This window comes from Sander lucioperca, chromosome 10, assembly GCF_008315115.2.
Source record: "Sander lucioperca isolate FBNREF2018 chromosome 10, SLUC_FBN_1.2, whole genome shotgun sequence".
NCBI classification, from domain to species: domain Eukaryota; kingdom Metazoa; phylum Chordata; class Actinopteri; order Perciformes; family Percidae; genus Sander; species Sander lucioperca.
Window position 1 is genome coordinate 36,435,626 of NC_050182.1, and position 20,660 is coordinate 36,456,285.

The 20,660-nt window shown below is 39.4% G+C and overlaps 1 protein-coding gene across 1 annotated transcript; it reads right to left on the bottom strand.

Annotated features, from left to right (window-relative positions):
• Positions 1-1,082: 1,082 nt before the first annotated feature.
• depdc1b (DEP domain containing 1B) lies at positions 1,083-18,930 on the bottom strand. The gene is made up of 11 exons (XM_031278329.2): positions 18,682-18,930; positions 15,183-15,448; positions 12,603-12,747; positions 11,758-11,885; positions 11,093-11,223; positions 10,950-10,997; positions 10,440-10,580; positions 10,149-10,315; positions 7,146-7,322; positions 2,802-2,984; positions 1,083-2,560 (listed from the first exon to the last, which is right to left on the bottom strand). The coding sequence occupies exons 1-11, from the start codon at positions 18,727-18,729 to the stop codon at positions 2,396-2,398; spliced, it is 1,599 nt and encodes a 532-aa protein (XP_031134189.1). The 5' UTR covers positions 18,730-18,930; the 3' UTR covers positions 1,083-2,395.
• Positions 18,931-20,660: the final 1,730 nt, after the last annotated feature.

Here is a 20,660-nt window from a genome sequence, read left to right on the forward strand (position 1 = left end):
ATAGAAATGACCCATCAGCTGCAACGCTTCCTGTAGATACAAGCCGTTAGTCTTGTTTCATGTGCTTTGACACTTCTCAACACACAAAATGTCCAACTTTGACACCCCCTAGTGGTAGTATCAAAAAGACAATGTGACAACAATCAACACTGTATGCCTGTGGACTGGGCACTGAGGTGAAGGCCATAGATTGCTTACTTTCACAGTCCGTCTCATAATTTGTCTAAAACCATGAACTTGTGCCACCAGAATAACTTGAAAAGATGCTAAAAAAAAAGTCTATGCACAGTTGCTTCTTCAAATTTATGACTTGAATTTATGTGTGGGTTACTCAAGTTTTCTTTCCACGAGCCAAAGAGTTAACTGTGTGGGATGATTCTTTGTAAACTCATGCAGGTGGCAGCAGCTGTCTTGCAACTCTTTTGCTGGCACACAAAAATCACTCTAGCACCCTGTAGGTTAATCTCTGTCATGGCGTATGATTACCACCAGTTAAAAGATTTTAACGTGTGCATTCAGCAGGGAAAAAGAGAAGATGGAAACTGGCAGACACCTTAAATTGACACTGTCACTCTGGAGTACTTGTCTGGGGAAAATGCTAATTAAGATTGCTTGATAATGGGCAAGGGCACTATTTTTAATTAAAAACAAAAAAATCTATAAAGTACGGTATGTAAGCAATATTCAGGCTCTTGCTCGTGTCATTTCATCACAATGATTAAGTGTACGGGCTCTTAAGCCATTCAAACTCCCATTGCATTCAGGATAAAGTACTAAAAGTATTAAGACCCTAATGGATTTTATCTCATTTAAAACATTACATATCTGCTTTCCAGACTGGGCCTGAACGGAAAAAAAGCTACAGAAAAGAGACTTAAATCACCACCAGTAGCCTGTGGCTTTTTTTTTTGCAGTGTTATTACCGTTCTACAGGCGGTGGTGATGCACGGGAAAGTACACCAAATTCAGTTCCCAACACTGGAGGATGGATTTCACCTATGTTCATATTTCAGTTGCATCAAAACCTGTATTCCTCATATATACTGTAACTATAACCCCCAAGAAAGAGGACAACAAAAGAGTTACATTTACCAGTCAGAATGTTTATAGGGAAATCAGCATCATTATCCAGTTGATTTTTTACCAGCAAGGAGCAGCAATTCAAGTGTAACAGTTATTCCAGCATTATTACATTTGTTCAAGAGCATTTATCAAAATCCATATAGGAATATCAGCACTTATTCATTCAAACAACAACAATTTAAGTCTCAAATTAAGTCAAAAACAACCTGATTGACATTACAGAACAGCAGCGAATAGAAAATGACAAAAAAAGACATTGAAAAGAGTGAATGAAGAGTATTTGAGACATTGAAATATGTACCAATCAAGAGTTCTTATATACACACAATAAAACAAACAAGTACAAATGTGAAATGAGTCTTTTTAAGAGTGCACATAAAGCAGGACCAGTCAAGTATGGTGTAAGAAGGGGGTTAGAGAGGAAGGACAATTTGTTTTTTTTCCTACTACAGCACCTCAGTTATGTAACACGTCACGTTCACTCCCTTTCTTAGACAACCCTTGATATGTTCATTGACATTAAGTAACTGTTTAACTGACAGAGTAAAAAAAAAAAAATCTTTTGGATTAGGCTCTGAGTTGCCAAGATCACAATGACCATTCCATTAGCAAGTATTCATCAAAATGAAATGCATCATTGCCTTGCAAGAGTCCATCTCATAACATCAGTTTGAAAGTAATACCAAGAAATGCGCCTGAATATTTCTGTTATAGTACAAAACTATATCTATATATATATATATATATATATATATATATATCCACATATTGATCATTAACTTTTCACAACCTAAAATTGTGTCACCTAATCACCTACTTTTGAAATGCAATGTAGTTACAGAGCCAATGTGTGCTTAGTAGATCTTTCTAGCATATCATCTTGGGAGAAAAATGTACCAATACACAATTTCATTTTAAGAAACATCAGTGGTTCTTTAAGTGTTAGTGCATCTGTGTTTCCTATACTAAGTTAAAGGTTTCTATCAACACAGTAAAACATGTATTTGTTAAAAAAGGGTGTTTGCAGTTTGAAAATAGTCGCTAATGTTTTGCAACTAAATCAAGCTATCCGGCTAGATACGACTAGGAGTAATTATTATTATTGTTAATATTATTATCATTGTGTGAACTGACCCTTTCAATTATTATCTTAGTTTAACAGTGCTACAAAGTCCAAGTCGTTATTTTTAAATATTAATTGTAGTTGTTAACGGTGTGTTAGAGCACCATTCCAGCTCCTAGTCTCGCGACGCTGAGCTTGAGATGTGTTTACAGCCTGAAGTGTAGCCTGAAATGTGTCAGTGGGGGCAGATCACGCCCTAAAACTCCAGCTCCTCTGAAAGGGCTGGAAGGGTTTCTTGAGGTTGAAAAACATGAGGTGAGGTTTCAGTCGTGGGGTTTTCTCAGGTACTACAGCAGCCTTGCTTTCCTCAGTGGGAAATCGATTGCGGTAGACCTCTGGGTAGGACCTCTGGAACTGAAAAGTGGAGGATGTGCATCAATACTGTACAGCCAAAATAGACCAAAGACATACCGTTTGGATGGGGATTTTTTTTTTTTTTTTGGGGGGGGGGGGCTCATATGTATATTTTACAGCGCATTGTTTGAGCAGTCTGAAATTGTGATGGGCAAATACAGCAAAATCAAAGAGACACTTCCTTCAATATCTACATTTAATGACATTTTTCTTTTAAGATTTCAAAATAGTATAGCCATACCTGTTTAAGCCTTTTCCTCTTGTCCTTGGCAGGGAGTTCTTTGTCTGCTATCAGGCCTTCCAGCAGCGCCTGCAGGGGGGTCTGGGTTCCTATCACCTTCTGCTCCTCGGACTCCACCCTGCTGATCTGTTTACAGAATGCTGGAGATGCACTGAAGTCTGTGTCTGAACCTGCGTATTTGATCTGATGGAACACACAAAGGGAATGTTGGATTAATGTAAAAGTTAGCGATTAACTGGTGTGACAAACTGATTTCTGGATATTTGCTCTCCTGCTTTTTATTATAGTATTAAAATGTAAAGTTTTAAAGTAAATAAAAGTACATTAGGAATGTCTACTCAATTCACGGTCAAGGTTCTTGTGCAAAACAAGCAGAAACACTTATACAAAAAGAAATAGCCAGTATCCTAGAGCTATTCATTTCTTACACTGCACTGGAACTTTCATTCTTGTATTTGTATCTTATTCTATTTTAGCTTGTTTTATTTTCTCTCTTTTTAAACTGCTCTTTAATGTTACTTTGAATTGCCTTGTTGCTGAAATGTGATATAGAAATAAAGTGGCCTTGCCTTACAACCTCCAGCCTGTCAGTCAGTCAACAGGGAATAGAAAACACTGTTGTGCCCGCCTGTCTCAGAGGAAGTGTAACCGCACTGCGAACGTTTTCGGCCCGCCATTATATTATATTGCAGCGAACGGTGTCTGCATGGAGTTTTAGAAACTGTTACGACACTTGCTAACGCTTTATCGGCATTGCCGTGACTCTGCGTGACTTAAACAAGCTGCCGAGGCAACGTAGTTTTGCTTTGTCTGCACCGCACCTCCTGCGTGTGTGTGTGTCAGAGCTGAGCCCCGCTCTCTCTCAACATGCAGAGGGGACAGATATGCTCTACGGTACCAAAATTTGGCACCGCTTGATTTAACGTGAATCAGTCCTCGGTAGTACCGACGTAATTTAGTTGGTACCCAAAAAAGTACTGAGTTAGGTACCCAAACCTAAACACAACACAGTGGGTGGCTGCCGGTAATGCCTACATGCTAGGGCTGGGCATCGTTCAAAATCTTTCGAGCCGGTGCCAATTTCGATACCTCAGTTTCGATGCCGGCTTTTTTCGATACCATATGTTTTAAAATCTATTTCAACATCAACAAAAATACATTGAACACAAAACTTTTATTTTCCACCTTAATTGTGAATCAAAACAATAACCAAAATTAAAAAAATTCTGGTAACACTGCTCACTCAGAGTAACATTAATAAAACTGGTTGTGCTTTTGGATAGGGGCGCGCTACTCAGGATTGGTATCAATCCGAGCTTGGCCAAAATTAACAAAACAAGAGAAACCTTTTTTCAACATGAACATATTACAAATAATAAATAAATGAACAAATGACATTGTGTACAGGCTAATATTGAACTAACTAAAATGCAAAAGAATGTAAACAAAGACTTTTTAGACTGCATAATGACACAAACCTTTAACAATAAACTTGGCGACTGCCCTGTTGTCAACATTGAAATAATGGAGAACTAACTTAAACCCTTGTGTTGTCTTCCCTTCAACCTTGAGAAAAACGCTTTTTTTTTCTGACATTTGTGACGCCTTTTTTTCACAATTTGTTTTTGCTTTTTCAAACGTTTTAAATTTTAAAATTTTTGTTCTACACATTTTCAGCGCTTATTTCTACGTCCAATATTTTCTGATATAAAACAAAAATTTTAAACGGGCCAATGTGACCAGAAGTCAACACAAGGGTTAAGTGCAATGCAATGTAATTGAATTGCCTTGTTGCTGAAAGGTGCTGTAGAAATAACTTTGTTATTTGTCTTGCCTTACAACCTCAGTCAGTCACCAGGGGACAGTAACCACTGTTGTGCCTGCTTGTCTCAGAGGAATTGTCAACAGTACCGCGACCGCTTTCGCCTCGACATTAATATCATATCGCAGCAAACGCTGTCTGCGTGAAGTTTTGAAAAACTACCGCACTTGAAACCACTTTATTGGCATTGCCGTGACTCACTGTGACTTCAACAAAACTGCAGAGCCGACGTAGTTTGCTCGAGTTAACTCCATCCGCATCTCTACGCACGCTTGCGCGTGTGTGTCAGAGTTCCGCTCTCTGTCAATATGCAGAAAGGAGAGATAAGCTTGCGCTTACGCGCTCCTTACACGCAAGTATGTAGGGCTGTCCTCGACTAAAGAAATTCTTAGTCGACTAACACTTATATGATTTTGTCGATTAATCGATTAGTTGATGTAATCGACAGAGCTGTGCTCTTTGAGAGGTGGTTAAGACTAGAAAAGCACAATATAAATGTAGTTAATGAATCATCTGTAAAACTGAGTTTCTACACAATTAATCCTGCAAAAGCACCACTTTAAATCTTGTGCTTACCAGAAATGTGCTCATCAGAAATGTGCTCATAAGTTTCTTGGAAATGAGTAATTAAGCATGAATAAGCATAAAAAATGACTCATCAACTAAAGAAATCTTAGTCGACTAAGACCAAAATGACCGATTAGTCGACTAATCAACTAAGAGGTGGCAGCCCTACAAGTATGCTACGTGATTCTTGGCTCACAGACGCTTTTGGAACCGGAATTTGGCACCGAAAGATAAATAATTTTTCGATACTCATAGGATCGGAGTTTTTCGGTCGGTGCCATAAAAGTATCGACGTTCGGTGCCCAGCCCTACTACATGCTCCCCAAAACTGTTCAATGAGGATAACTCACATAACTAGTAAAAAGGAGTGGTAACGGTTTTAAAATCTCATTTACAGCATTCAGTTGAGATGACATGTTTTCAGTCCTATTCACTGCGTGGGATGTGTAAGCCTATTCATCCACTCTTGGACTAAAAAGATAAAATCAATCATTTGTAGGCCAAACAATTGGTAATAGTCTGTGGTCAACATTTTTTATGTGCCTGCAAAAAAAAAAAAAAAAAAAAAACACACACACACATTCACAAATCAATATGAACCCACCAACAATAGTCCAAAACGTTCTCTACTAAAAATCTGTATACCATATGCTGGATGGAAAATGAGTCACATGCCCAATTATTTATTCAAAGAAATGCTACAGTTATAGGGTTACATTAAAGAAAACAGGTTAACCTTGAAGCAGTGGGGACTACAGGGAATTAACTTCCTATGGATTGTTGCTTCATTTCTGGTATTGTATGGTGTTTCCCATGGCAACACATATGAACCAGTTACAGGAAAAGCAGGCTTCAGTGCAGCAGGGATAGTGTTGGTATTAAATATCAGATTTGGATTAGCAATACCTCTTTCATTTAATGGTATTGATGTACAAACTAAATGTATGTAATTGCCATAACTAGAGCCTCTCATATTTTCATTTTGTGAATTTAATTTCATCCCATGATCATTCTGCAACAATGCTGCTAACCGGCTGCTCCCACCTCTTCTCCGACAGATCTCAGTTAACTACAGAAGCAAACCCAAATAAGTAATTTTGCCAGATGAACACTAAGGCTGCGTTCAGACAGAAAAACAGCGATCCAGCAATTTGCCGCAGGGTTGTGCGGCGGGGGGAGTGTCTATTAAACGGCCCATTTTTATGATGCCTGTTGTGTTCTTTAACCTCCCAATGTAGCACAAGTAGACTTTATATTTCACAACTAGGCTACTGTTTTTCGTCACATTGTTTATAGAGCTGGGCGTTTCCGACCGCACTTGAAGGCAGCTTCATTTCACAGAGAAAGATAAAGAAAAGAGACGAGTGAGAAGGATTGACTGTGCTTTGTTGTTTTAAACATTTAGCTGTTGCACAAACTCCTGGGCAGTACAGTGCTTGTGTTTCGTGTTTTAAAATGTTGTGTGGCAGCAATAGAGGCAGTGATGTTTCCCGTTTACTGTACGGACTCTCACACCGCCTCAAACACACAGACAGGTCTGATCGCCGGTTATACGATTGGCCACCGCAGCGTGACTTTGGGTTGAGTTTCTCAAAAAGTTGAGTCAGTCTCAACCCTGCCGCAGCCTAAACGCACTACCCCCATTTAAAATGAATGGAAAGACCTGCATTTTTGCCGCACCGTCTGGCAGGCTGTGTGGATGCCCACTAAACAACAACGCAGGGCAATTGCCTCAAGCTAATGCGACAAGTGTTTTCCACTCACATTAACATAATATCCCGATTTTATTACTTTAATTAATTTCTACATTTACCAGTGACTGTACTACTTTTCCACACTTAGTGCTTGGCAAGATGATGGAACCAATCTGGGTTGTCTTCACAAATGACACGCAGATATGGCTCAGTACACATGGACTCATTCGTTACTGAAGTCACTGCAGACAGTGTACTGACTTGAACTCTTTTGAGGTGGGACAGGTGCTCCTCGACCTGGCGACGCAGCTTGGAAGGAACTTGGAAGATGGTGTTGTGGTGCTCCATCATGAAGGTCACCAATTTGGTGGCAAGCAGCTCATCCAGGTCCATCTCATCCACTGAGCCCAGAACGCAGTGCGAGAACATCTGCACCATCTGGACAGAGACCACAACAGGACAAGGGTTAGAAACCAACTACACTATACAAATCACGTTACAACAACATCATATATATGTATACACAATGTGATGAGCACCTTACTTCACTTACTGTAGCTATTCCTGAGGCTTTCTGCAGTTTTACTTGGAAAAAAAACTTTACTTGAAGGATCTTCTATTTATGTAGTGAAAAGAGTGTTTTATAAAGTATCTTAGTTCCCCTGGGTGGAATTTGCCCAACAGTATTCCTTAGATAGTTTTTTTCTATGGTGTCAGGATTAGGGCTGAACGATTTTTGAAAATAATCTAATTGCGATTTTTTTCCCAAATATTGCGATTCGATTATTTTTTAAGCTCTTTGTCTTCTGTATTATTCAACAAAGACAAACAATAAATCATTTTATAGTATGAACAACACACAATTACACACTAGACAGTTAAAAAAGTAAAAATATGGTATATACACACACACAACAGTGTATTTTTTTTTTTTACAGTGCACAGAGAGGAGCTGCCTCCAGCCCCTCCCCCTCGTGAAGTTGCGTGCTGCCGAGTGCAGAGAGGCTATCGTTGCGTTAGCTAGTTGCTGGTGTTCTTGCCGTGGGATTAACTGTACTAATAAAACCGTTGAAACACCGCAGCCACGCTGCTGTGAAAGCTCCCCGTACGTCATTTATCAGAGTCTGGTTGTTACCCCTCTCAGTGGCAGCTCCTCCACTCCATATCTTTATAACGGAGCTAGCCGCTTACCGGAGCTAACCGCTAATCAGAGCTAGCTAATAGTTGCCAATCGAGCCTTCAGTTCTGCGTGTCTGTATCCATTAACTGCACGTATGGACTCGAACCAGAATAAAACCCTTCATTTTATTAAAATGGCTGTAAAAGTTTTAAACTACAACTCAGAGTTGTTTGAATGACAGAAATCAGCTCAAGGTACAGTGTAGCGTTAGCGTGCTAGTTGATGCTTTCTCTGCGGAGTGCAGACTGATTTGCTCTCGTGAGTCATGTGACCAAATCGCAGCCTTTGCGATTAGGAAATCGCGTTTTAACATATCGCGATATTATCGCAAATGCAATTAATCGTTCAGCCCTAGTCAGGATTCTGTGGAGAAATGAGTGCAAGACTGGAGCTGTTGTGGCTGAAAGGTTTGCAGTGACCATGAGGGGTACCATTCCCTGAATACACAATTCTCACGTTATCTGTAGTATACCAAACGCGAGACAGCCATCAACAATAGCACTGAAGTACCTCAGTTCTTCAGATGAAGATGACGGCACTGGCAATTGTTGATTTGGGTTTTCATTGTGCAACTATTTTATATTAATGAACGTCCATTGCATTCAAGCCATTTTGGGGTGCAGGGGGCACTCCTGAGGACTTTTTTATGACTCTGTGGTGGCATCAGCCATTCACTATGGAGTGGTCTGCTGGGGCAGTGGCATTGCAGTGGCAGACAGGAAAAGACTGGACAGGCTGACTAAGAAGGCCAGCTCTGTTCTTGGTTGCCCCCTTGACGCTGTGGAGGTGGTGGGAGACAGGAGGATAGTGGCTAAATTATCCTCCATGATGGACGACTCCTCCCACCCCATGCAGGACACTCTGTCAGCACTGAACAGCTCCTTCAGTGACAGGCTGCTGCACCCGCGCTGCGTCACGGAGAGATACCGCAGGTCTTTCCTGCCTGCTGCTGTCAGACTCTACAATCAGCACTGCTCTCAGTAGACCACACAAAATACACACACCAGGACTGATAAAACATAAGACTTACAATAAAACATGTGACTTTGCAGTTACTGTAAATACATTTTACTTTTTACTATTTACTGTGCAATTACTGTAAATACATTTTACTATTTTAATATTTACTCTACTTGATATTTATTATTGTTGCGTGTTAACGTGTGTCCTCTACTTTCCTCTTATCCCTTGCTGCTGCAACAGTGTGAATTTCCCCATTGTGGGATTAATAAAGGATTTTGAATCTTGAATCCATTGTCAAATGAGTTGCTACCAAGCTAATTAAGCCTATCAGCGCCACAAAACTCTCTGTATTTCTCAGTATGTCTATGTTAACAAAACGGTGTAGTCCGGCGACATTCACGCTCAGAAGCTCGAGGGATGCGTTTTACGTCCCCGCTGAGAAAGGACAACGGCAGCGTTCAGCTTTGGAGACGAAGAGGACTGCTGTTGCATGAAAATTACAAAATAAATGACCTCCTCTGAAGAGTCCACTGACCACCTTGATTTAACAGCATGAACACTACTAGCAAATGCCTGTAGGAGGGGTGGGGGCGGTGCGAGATCACCGAAGGCTTGTATCACATGAATGAACAGCGTTGTTTTCATTACTTAGAATTCCTCATGGGGAGACAGAAAAACTATAGCTTTAATATTCTATATGCGAATAACTAATATTGTATAGGAGTAATAGCAATGTGCAGTTAGTGTATACACATTGCAGGGGTCGTTTCTAAATACATTCTGATCGATAAAAGTTAAACCCTAGGAAATGTATTGCTATGTCTACCACGGGCAGATTCAGACCACTCTGTATACCAATCCACGTAGCAAGGATTCTGAAATTACAAAATTCCGGCACTTTCTCTCTGCCCCTTGGCCTGCATGTTTTTTTCCTTGTCCCCAATGGAGACTGTGTCGCCTTGCAAAGTCCAACACAAACAAACTGTGAAATTCAACCTCTCTTACGCAATATAAAAAGCTTTAAAAAAGGTAGTATGAACTACAAAACTTTCATATTTGTACTATGTTGACTGTTTGGTCTAATTTGAAGGAGTACAAAGTTAACTCGTAGATATGTTTACCAGTGTGCGGGTAGCAATGGCGTCGTTGAGTGGAGGCAGGTGGGGATTCTGGCAGACCCGGGCCATGAGACGCAGTAACAGCTGGAGGCGTCTTCGGTTGGGCGGCGGCAGTAAGAGACAGCTGAATTGAAGAGCCTCAGTGGCGACCTCCTGCTCCTGCAGCAGACCTACAGATATACGAGGAGAGAAGGCGTCCTGCTCATGAGGGCAAACATTCAGGCTAGATACAAAATGAACACCAGCAACTGTTTATCTGTGGCAGTGTACACCCGTCGGTGGTGAAGCACTCACTGAGAATGTTGACAAAGACTTCATATAGATGGAAAGTCAGCAGGGGTTCTTTGAGTCTCTGAAAGTAATCGGCCACTGTTTTCAGAACATCCCTCTCGAAACCCGGGTACACCGGCTGTTTGCTTTCGTTGCCATTAGGCCCTGAGAAAGAAGACAGATGCCACTTTTAGTGCTTCACACAGAACGCAAACCTGTAAGAAAATATACAGGTAACCTCCGTTAATGTTCAACATGCAAAATGGTACTTAAGATTTCATGGTATACTCACACACATACATTCACATACTGTACAAACAAAAAGTGACAAAAATGTTGACAACATGGCACCTACTCTTTTAAAATGATCATTGGTGAAAAAACAGTTCAAATGTGCTTTAGCTTCCAGACTGCAGTCTTACCCAATCATTTTAGAGATTTTACTTAGGTACTTGAAACCACCGCAGTCCGAAAGCAGTTAGTGATTTCTATTTTCTTACCAACTTTTAGAGTGAGCACAAAATGTATACTTACAATTGGCGAGACATTTCATTGCTGATACCACCCAATATGGCATGTCCTCTGGAGATGCAACAGAGATAGGAGTCATAAGTCTAACAGGTTCAAAGTTGCAACCAAACAATTGTTCTTTTAATTGTGAATCAGATGCATCATACCGGCTTTGTTCTCCAATATGACTATGCCCGTCTTATTAACGCTGAACACATTGTGAACAATGTGCTTGCCGTTCACATGCGTTGGGTTTAAAACTCCATCCAATGACGTCAGGCCCAACACTCTCTGTAAACTGAAACAACAGAGTTGGCGTCAAGTATCTCAAACAGTGGTTCCCAAACTGCACCCCAGGGTGCCTTGAATCTTAAACATTTAAAAAGAAATGGCAACATTTACATCAACTATGATGTGTGTTACGTTTCCAAACATATTAAAGCAGAAGAAAAAAGCAACTATTATCAAAATCCCCTCATTAAAAACTTTAATAAGCAGTTTTGCCGTAGCTATTTTACGCGACAACTCACGGTTGCCACAGTAGCACAATGTCGCTTTCCGCCTCGGGAGGTTTTCCCAAGGGCTCAGCAGTCAAAATTGTGACCGTTGGAGCAAGCAATGGAAAGATTTGACACGGTAAACAGAGCTCAAAGAAATGCTGATACATCTCATAACAGTCACCCTGAACACAACTTGACTGACAAAAAATGTCCTTTGAAGAGGTGCCATGTCATGGTCTGAAACAAGTCTGGGAACCACTGATCTAGAGCAAAAGATACACACAACATGAACAGTGGAAATGTTTAATGAGTTATGTAAAAGGGTTACATACTGTGCAACCGTCATTGACTTCCAGATGTGGTCCACTTGCTTTGGAGTTATCTCCTTCCTTCGTATGAGCTTGCATTCATGCACATCCCCAATAGCTACACTGTGCCTTTTATTCCACAAATCTGAGGTCTGATCAAAAAGGAATGGAGACATGAATGAATGAAAGTGTCCTTCTGACTTACAGAGTAAGAAAAAACATAGAAAGCCCTTTGTAATAACAATCCATTGCAAACAGGCTTGTAATGCAAAAAAAAAGCATGTATGTAAAAAATAAAACATAGCTTTGCTAAAAAAAAAAAGAAAGATAATTTTTGAGATGTTGTTGACATTGATTCATGAGAGTGAGATGTGTGAGATGAGATGTGTTGATATTTACACTATTTGTAATGGTATAGGTCCAAATTTACTTTGTATGGTAATGTATTACACTATTACGTGTGCGGGTTACAGTTTTTGTCCGCCCATATATGTAAATAAGGTGGACAAAATATTAGAAATGCCCTTCAATATAATGCTGCCCAACACAACAGCCATGAAGATGTGCCGTAGAACTGAGTTCAACAAAGAAACTTCAGCAGCAGTCTGAACAAACACTGAAAGTAGAGAAGTATTTTTTTGTTGGGCTCTTGCTCCGGATTGCTTTTAATTTTTCAGTGTGCTGTTTAACCCTGAGTGCAGAATGATGTAAATGTCAGCAAACAGGAGTAATTACAACAGGGAAGATACTTAAAATGTTCTCATTTGCCATTTGCTCTCTATTACGTTTGCATATGCGTACACACTTTACACACAGCATGAGTCCAAGCAAGCAGTGGAGGAGCTGAAACATCTTTGTCTCTTTCTCACCATGACAGCAGACTTCAGGGGTGGAATGTTTTCCAGTTGAGGCAATTCTTCGTAGTCGTCCCAGCGAATGAGTCTGGGAAGGTCAGTGCTGTCTCTCAACAGAGGCCTTGTTGGAAAAGACTTGAGGGGGGACGAGGAGGGGAACCTGGAGAAAAACACAGCAGCACCGGGCTTAGCCGACGGACAAAAGGGCAAACTGTGAAGATGCAGCAGCAATGCCAATTAGTCAGTCGAATTTCATTCGAATTTCATTTGTTATTTTTTTAAATATTCAAATATTAAATGCTCAAATGCAGCCTGTTATAAATATGTACTACACTACTCAGGCTTATGCATTGGCAATGGCACTACAAGCATGTGGTTGTTGTTACACGTTCTGTCCACTAGAGGGACTTCTAACATTAGCCTGGCCTTGAAGGGGATCTACATCATGGCGCATTGCATTTCTGGCACGCCGCTCTCTGTTTACATTATTTTCCACCACGCACACAGCGACAAACACAAATCAACAGAGAACTCTGTAATGAAACATTATCTAACAAGTGTATTGAAGCGGCTCTGTTGTAAAGGCTAACGGTGCTCGGTTAGCACAACGACATCATGTTAGAAAGCACAGCCGAAACGATGTGTTATAAACTAAGTAACAATAGTGTTATCCACGATGCTAACGGCATTGATACCTAAGCCAAACAGTGCTGCCACTTCTTTTTTAGTGATTTATAAGAAACATGTTTTTTGCAGATTGTCACGTTACTGAAAATACAGCTTTTAGAAGGTAATACATGAAGTCGAAGCCAACTCTGACAGCCGTAGGGCAGCTAACATTAACTTTAGCTGTCTCCATGAAGCTCCCAGCTAAGCTCCTATAACTCGCGATGCAGTTAGGAAACGAGAACGAGCTAGCTAACTATTGATAACAAGCATTTTGGATGTCGATTTTAAAGTAATGTTAAAACTATTTCCCGTCCTTACTCGGTACGCAACGTTAGCTCACAGTGCCTTGTGTTTCTCATTCCTGTAACTTATTGTTCAGACATGAGAAGAGGGCAGGGCTTAAAGTGAAAAAAAATCCTGAGCCTGAAGCTTTTTTTTTTAACTGAGGGGGGGAGGGTAATATTTCAATATGCACTCATTAAAGTTAATTTGGCTGGCAAAACAGAGTCCTTCTTACATTCTTACATTACACAATAATAAAAGTCATCATTTTTAAAAACTAAAAAGTTTTGGATCAATTTTTACTTCTAACCATATGTTAAATTAAGAGTCAATGTGGATTTACATATTGCAATAATATCATAATCCTACAATGAATCATTGTGAAAACTAAACTTTCTAGATGTTGTGTTGTTACTTTGGCCAGGTCATCATGAAAAAAGCGAATTAGTACATTCATGATTTTGTTGATATTAGTTGCTTCATGTACACTGTTTGCTTCAACATACATTATTAAAAACGTCGCATTGTATAGCTTTTCATATATCTAGACGTCTAAACTCTGGGACAAGGCCGTTATGTTTAAATACCTGCCATGCTGATTACAAACAGACAGCTTTGTCAAGGCAGTTTGGGCTTCAGATAGCTTTTACACAGTGGCCATCGTTAATGACAAATCGTGTTCCTCTATGAACGTGCACACATATGTTTGTATCACAAACACGGTCGGTCAGTGAAGGCGCAGTCGCAGCGGTAGCCGTCGTTGCCGGTAACGTACTCGTATGACAGAGTGCACTGACCGAAGCTTTGTGACTAGCAAGCACTTTCTTACCGCTGCTGTCGTACAGTGTCTTCCTTGAACATGCGCTGCAAAACCAAGCACCCGGCTCCCTCAATTTGAGGTACCAAGTGCTAAAACGGCTTCCCGTCTTAACTCTTTACCTCTTATCCTCTATTCATGCCCAGCGCCATTTGTTTTTAACTCCTTTCTCAACTTAAGCTGTATCTATATTCTCCAAGTTTGGTAAACTTTGCCTCCATTTTTTTTAGCCGCGTTACCACGGAGACCACACCGGCACCGCACTCTCGCATTTCGGCAAAGACCCGCCCTACTTTGCATCTGATTGGCTAGAACTCGTTTCATTGGTAGGTGGAAGTTCAATGATTGGTTAAATCCAGCGCATCAAAAACAGATCCCATGTAGACTTTTTAATTTATTTATTTTTCTAAAATAGTCATATGCCAGAAATCGGGCACCAGGCCCGAGTACTTAAGCCCTGCGTTAGTTAGAGCTGCGTTCCTCTCATGTGATTGGTAGGTGAAATCAATTGCCTCGAAAATAATAAACCGCATGCAAGTTCCCAATTTCTTTTTTTTTTTTTTTTTCCCTCAAGGCCGGAATACTTTAAGACCTGGAAGAGGGAGATTAGCTCACGTTAGCCGACCTATTTATTAAAATAAATAAATATAAAAAAATATTATTAATTATATTATTATACATTTGAATAGTAATTTCAGCATTCGAATAGTATTGCTTTTTTTACTATTCGAATTATATTTGACTTTCGGAATTCGTTCCAACAGCCCTAATGCCAATGGTGTATCGACTAACATAAATAACAGTACAGGGTGACAAAGTAGCAGTACCTGTACAAATGGCCATTGTCTTCAAAGTCCTCTGACCCATGGCGTCCCTTGATGTCTTCTATGACATGGGCCTTGAGGAACTTCCTGAGCAGCTGCAGAGTCTGGTAACGAGTCACCTCGGGGCCAAAGTTGTAGTTGCGCCTCAGCAGCTCATGGAGATAATCCACAGCCTCGGATCCTGTGAAACTGCAATCATAGTAGCGGAAGTGCGCCCAGTGCCTTCTCAGCGGCATGTCTCCACGGAAGAGTTTAATGGTTTCATTCCACTGTATAAAAAAGGGAGACAGATGTGACAAAGGGAGATAATGTGGTTTGAAAACTGCTGCAGAACTTTTGTGACAAACAGCAAATTTAGTTAGTGTGCCTTTGTAATTTAATATAAAGCTCTATTCGCACGGGACTATTATTACCTGGGGACCTCTAGTAGTTTGTAATAATTGCAAAGGTCATCTGTGATCTTAATCCCATGTCAATCTGCCATGTTATTTGTAAAGTAAAAATTCCATTGCAAGTTACCTACCGTACTTCGCACAGACGTTGTGTAATGATATTAGTCCTGTGCAGATCAACATCTGTGATTGGGAGTTGTACTCGCTGAGTTGGCAATAATAAAAGGAAAGCCTTGACATCATATGTGGGTGATAATGTCAATAAAATCAAGTAAAGTACAGACTTTGCTTATCCCGTGCGAGTGCGCCACACGAAACACAGACATGGGGGGTAAATTCTAAATCACATGAGGTCCCCTGGTAATAGGGTGCATAGGGATTAGTATACGGTTATATGATATTTATAAGCTACAACTCTGATAGAGCACAGATAACAGCATTTGATGCGTTCAACAAGTTTTAGTCTGGAACATTTGTTATTACTGTCAGAAAGGGATGCACAAAACACAATGTGTGTAAAAATAGACTAACATACAGCCCTAGGGAATAATATTGTGCATGTTCTTAATTTCATAGACTAAATATTGCAGCAGCAAATCTCAGATCACACAAAGGATCCAGAACACACTCATCTGGTCACCAAAAAGTAGGCAGACATCACAACAAATGGAACATTATCTCCTCAGTGTTTTGGATAGTGCAGAGGTTACGGGTTATCAGAGCTTACAAAGTATCCAGCTGGCCAGGAGAAAAATGAAGGAAGTAGATAAAAGCACAGAGAGAGAGAGAGAGAGAGAGAGAGAGAGAGAGAGAGAGAGAGAGAGAGAGAGAGAGAGAGAGAGAGAGAGAGAGAGAGAACTTAAGACATGTAAAAGCCTAACTCAAGGCTAGCCTTGAGAGCCTATTGGGAGAAAGGAGAGGCCTTTCATTACAAAAAGATGCAGAAAAGGTTCTGAACCACAGAAGGAAACTAGTGTAGAGAGTGTCTTTGTATGTCTGTCTCTACCTTCTTTTCTGAGAAAAAAAGGGAGGTTTTTTTTGTTTTTTTTTCCTTCTTTTTTTTTTATTGATCCCCAGTGGGGAATTTCGATACAATAAACTATGCATTTACATTTTAGGCCTACGTGTAACCTTTGTTTAACTGTATTTCAATACCAGATTACACAAATGCAATACACACAGTAGGTGAAGAGGATAGGCAGAAGTCTGAAAAGACATAGGTACTGTTGCTGGTTAAACTAGGCAGAAACCACGGAAAGGATACAAAAATAGTATTGTCATTCTTGTTTTGTCAAGTGGACTGCAAACTCTATCTCATTTATCCCGATTCAGCACAGGACTTTTCAGTAGAGACTCTCTTGTCACAGTATTGGGCTTATTTTTTTCTTCACATTTTGGATGTCACAGTATGAAAGGCACAGGTGCAGGTGCAAATAATACAAATGAAAGATGGCTGAATCCATTTAGCTACTTTGGTTTCAAGGTTCTGCTATTGTGCATGCTGGCGGCTCAATGGGACACTTGAGTAGAATGAAGCCGTCACGTTGTTAGTAACACTGTGTGCCTTTCTTAATATGTCAAGTCAAAATGTCTGCTATAAAAAGCTTAAAGGGAAATTTTAAATAACATGAAATGGGTGAATTAACTTGCTAGTTTTTAAATTTGCCTTTAAAAATAAAATGACATGTGTTACAACATATACATCTCGTATGCGGTTTTGCAATTTGCAAAAAATGAGTTATTATCATTTTCATGACATTCAAGGCATCCTTTGTTATGTGACAAAACATCTTATCTCAAATGTGTGTCATTTTGGAGAAAAATAGTAGTCGTTTGTACAGTAACTGCAAAAAGCCCTAGTGAAACAAAGCAAGAATACAGTAACTGCAAAATAGGGGTAAAATATCAAATTAAATATGAGGATTGATATGTACAAAGAATAAGCTAATATAAAGTAACAAAAACAGCCACATGTCCAATAATCTAACTACAACTACATAGCTGGATGACAGGATAACTTGATAACAGCTTAGCAATGTGAGACTTTAAGCAGCCGTTTCAGCACCAGAACAGCTTCCGGGTGGAAAATATTGACCTAAAATGGTCAAATTAGTATTGGTTTTGGTATATCCATGTTCAGGAAAACAAATGGTTCCAATTATTTCAAATACAGTGTATCTAACACACCCAGAGCCCAAGTTGTGGCAAAATAGTTTTTGAAGAATCTGTAGTTACTGCCTTTTTCTTTGGTATGGTGCCACGTTTTTGGTAAGTAATACAAAGCGAGAATACAGTAACTGCAAAATAGGGGTAAAATATCAAATTAAATATGAGGATTGATATGTACAAAGAATAAGTTAATATAAAGTAACAAAAACAGCCACATGTCCAATAATCTACCTACAACTACTTAGCTGGATGACAGGATAACTTTAAAGTCATTTTTCTCAGTTCTGCACTCTGCGTAGTTACTGCCTTTTTGCTTTGTAGGGAAGTATAGCAATTTATTAAAAGTTGAAAGGGGTTTAAGATTCCAAGCCACAACCAGTGAGCTTGTAGAAACAGTTGAGAGTAATAGTGTGTATGTTGTGTTTGATGCTTTTACATGAAATTATAGTGCCAAGGACACATGATACATTAACACAGTGAACACATTAGGATATCGGAATGCAATTAGTCTGAATGTAAACACCGTGGGATATTCTTGTAAATAAGGGGGTTATAATAATAATGATGGTACTACTACTAGTACATCAGAGCAGAGCCCCATTTTCCCACAAAGTTGCTTTTGTTGACTTTTCTCACATACCTTTAGGGTTGTTTTGCGAACCTCTCTTTTTTCGTGAGGCCAATATTTTAAACGCTTTAGCGTAAAAACAACTGTTGGCTAATTAACTAAATTAAACGTTCGACTAAGTTTAAAAGTAACGTTACGTCAGCTTTCGTCTGCTTAGTGTAGTATGGATGTAAATGATCAACGTAATCTAACGTTCTAAACATGAAACAAACTTTGCACATTTAGTTTAGCTACATTGTAACGTTAAAACTTCACAAAAAGCTTTTGCACGTATAATTTCTCTGTGCCTTGCTAACGTTACCAACAGACTCACCAGCTTGGTCGCCCTGTATGGACCCGGTCCGATGACTTTACCGTCCATTCTGATTGAAAACCCACTTCACTCGTATGAAAACATGGAGAAATATATATATTATAGGCTTTTTAAAGCTTCAGCTGCGGATGAAAACAAGCAAGTTGTGCTAGCGGAGTATCTCAACAGAAACGTTGCTGCCAACTTTGAATCTCTTGCGTCACATCATTCGAGCGACGTGATTAGACAGCGAGCTGGTCACGTGACCACATGAAATGCAGCATTAAATTCTGAGTGGAGATGAGGAAGACGTTCAACTGCAGCTTCTACTAGGCTGCTACTGCTATAATAGCCTACTAATTATCAACTTTTAATTTTGAGAAGAGGTTTTAAAAGAACTGTTTACACAAGGATCATTTAAACACGCATACAAAATATTACTACCATTAGGCCTACATTGACAGAAAAATAACCTACAGAGACTAATTGATAGCTCAGGTACTATTTTTACTATAGGCTACATTTAGCTAGATTTGCCCTTTGTCCATGGGCCAGACCTTGGACATCAACCCAGCTTAATTTTAAATGGAAAGTTGTACAGTAATTTATAAAGTTCAATATTTATGGATTTAAGTCACAATAAGTCGCAATGTATGTTGACCTTTAAAACGTAATATTTGTTATAGGTGACATGTACTGTAGCCTAATGATGAGTGATGAAATGCAATACAATGCAATACAATCTATATAATCAAATGACAAGTAGTGAACCCCTTATACAGCTTTCTGGATAGACTGCAGGTATGCCAGGAAGATATTAAGGGAATTACATTACTAATCAAAATGAAATTGCCATACTACCTTCTCTCAGTGGAGAAACGGTGTGATTCATAATTGACTTCATAGATGCACAAAATATGACTGCACTGTAGCCTACAACCCTTTTAACTGACTTTTCAAAATTAAAATTGGAATAAAACAAGAACAAGGAACACCACTGAGGTTGTGAATAAGTCTATAAACATGAACCTGTTCGAATAAGGAAAACACTCTAATAACAAAAAAAGAAAAGAAAAAGAAAACCATCTGCTGAATGTCTTTATTTCTCATTTTCACTGCATTGAAGAAAGAAATAATCGTAGACATCCAGCTCCTATCAACACAAACAACTGTAATGGCAAAATTATATTTAAGCATGATTCTTTATATTCTTGTCTTATTTCTGTTTTACTTTGTCTCACAATGCTGAAAGTGAGTTTTTCTTATTCTCACATGTTGAAAGTAAGAGCCACAAAGTATGGGAACGTAATGTGTACGCTGAACAGATAGGGACTACAAGGTCACCCTAAACTATCTGTTATTTCTCCCTGAATAGTTGAGACTTCTCACATAGTTGAGATAAATGGGATGTCTAAACCTTGGGGTAGAAAGTGGTACAGACGGGAAGAAGTGAGGTGGCTCCTGAATGTCTGACTATGTTTGATTGTAAGAAATGTTGAGTCATGTTTAGAAAGGGGGGGCATGTTTTTCTATCTCACTGGAGATGCATATATACTGTGTGCTTTATCTTATTCGTTGAAGAGACCTTTCACACCGTGTGCTTCCTGCATTTGCAAATGTAAATAAATACTCAAAGACCAAACTTTGGTTTAATCCGCAAATCGTCCTTATTTGTTTCATCTGGTGTTTCTGATACGCACTCCTGCTGCTAACAAGAAAAACTTCCACTACACAACTTCTTAAAAGTTCCCAGTTCTGTCATCATTTTGACTAATCTTATTGATGTAATGTAACCTGCCTGAATGTGTGCTAATGTGTTTCTTGTTTGATATTGTATATTGTCATTTTTTTTGTGTTGCATTATCTTGTATGTTGTTGTTTTCCTGCCTCCGGACTACAGGTGAAAATTAGCATTTATGCTATAACCTGGCTCATTTACAGTCTGTAAAGAAATGTTAGATTGTTCATTAATGTGCACTGTCCCGAATAAATAAATAAAT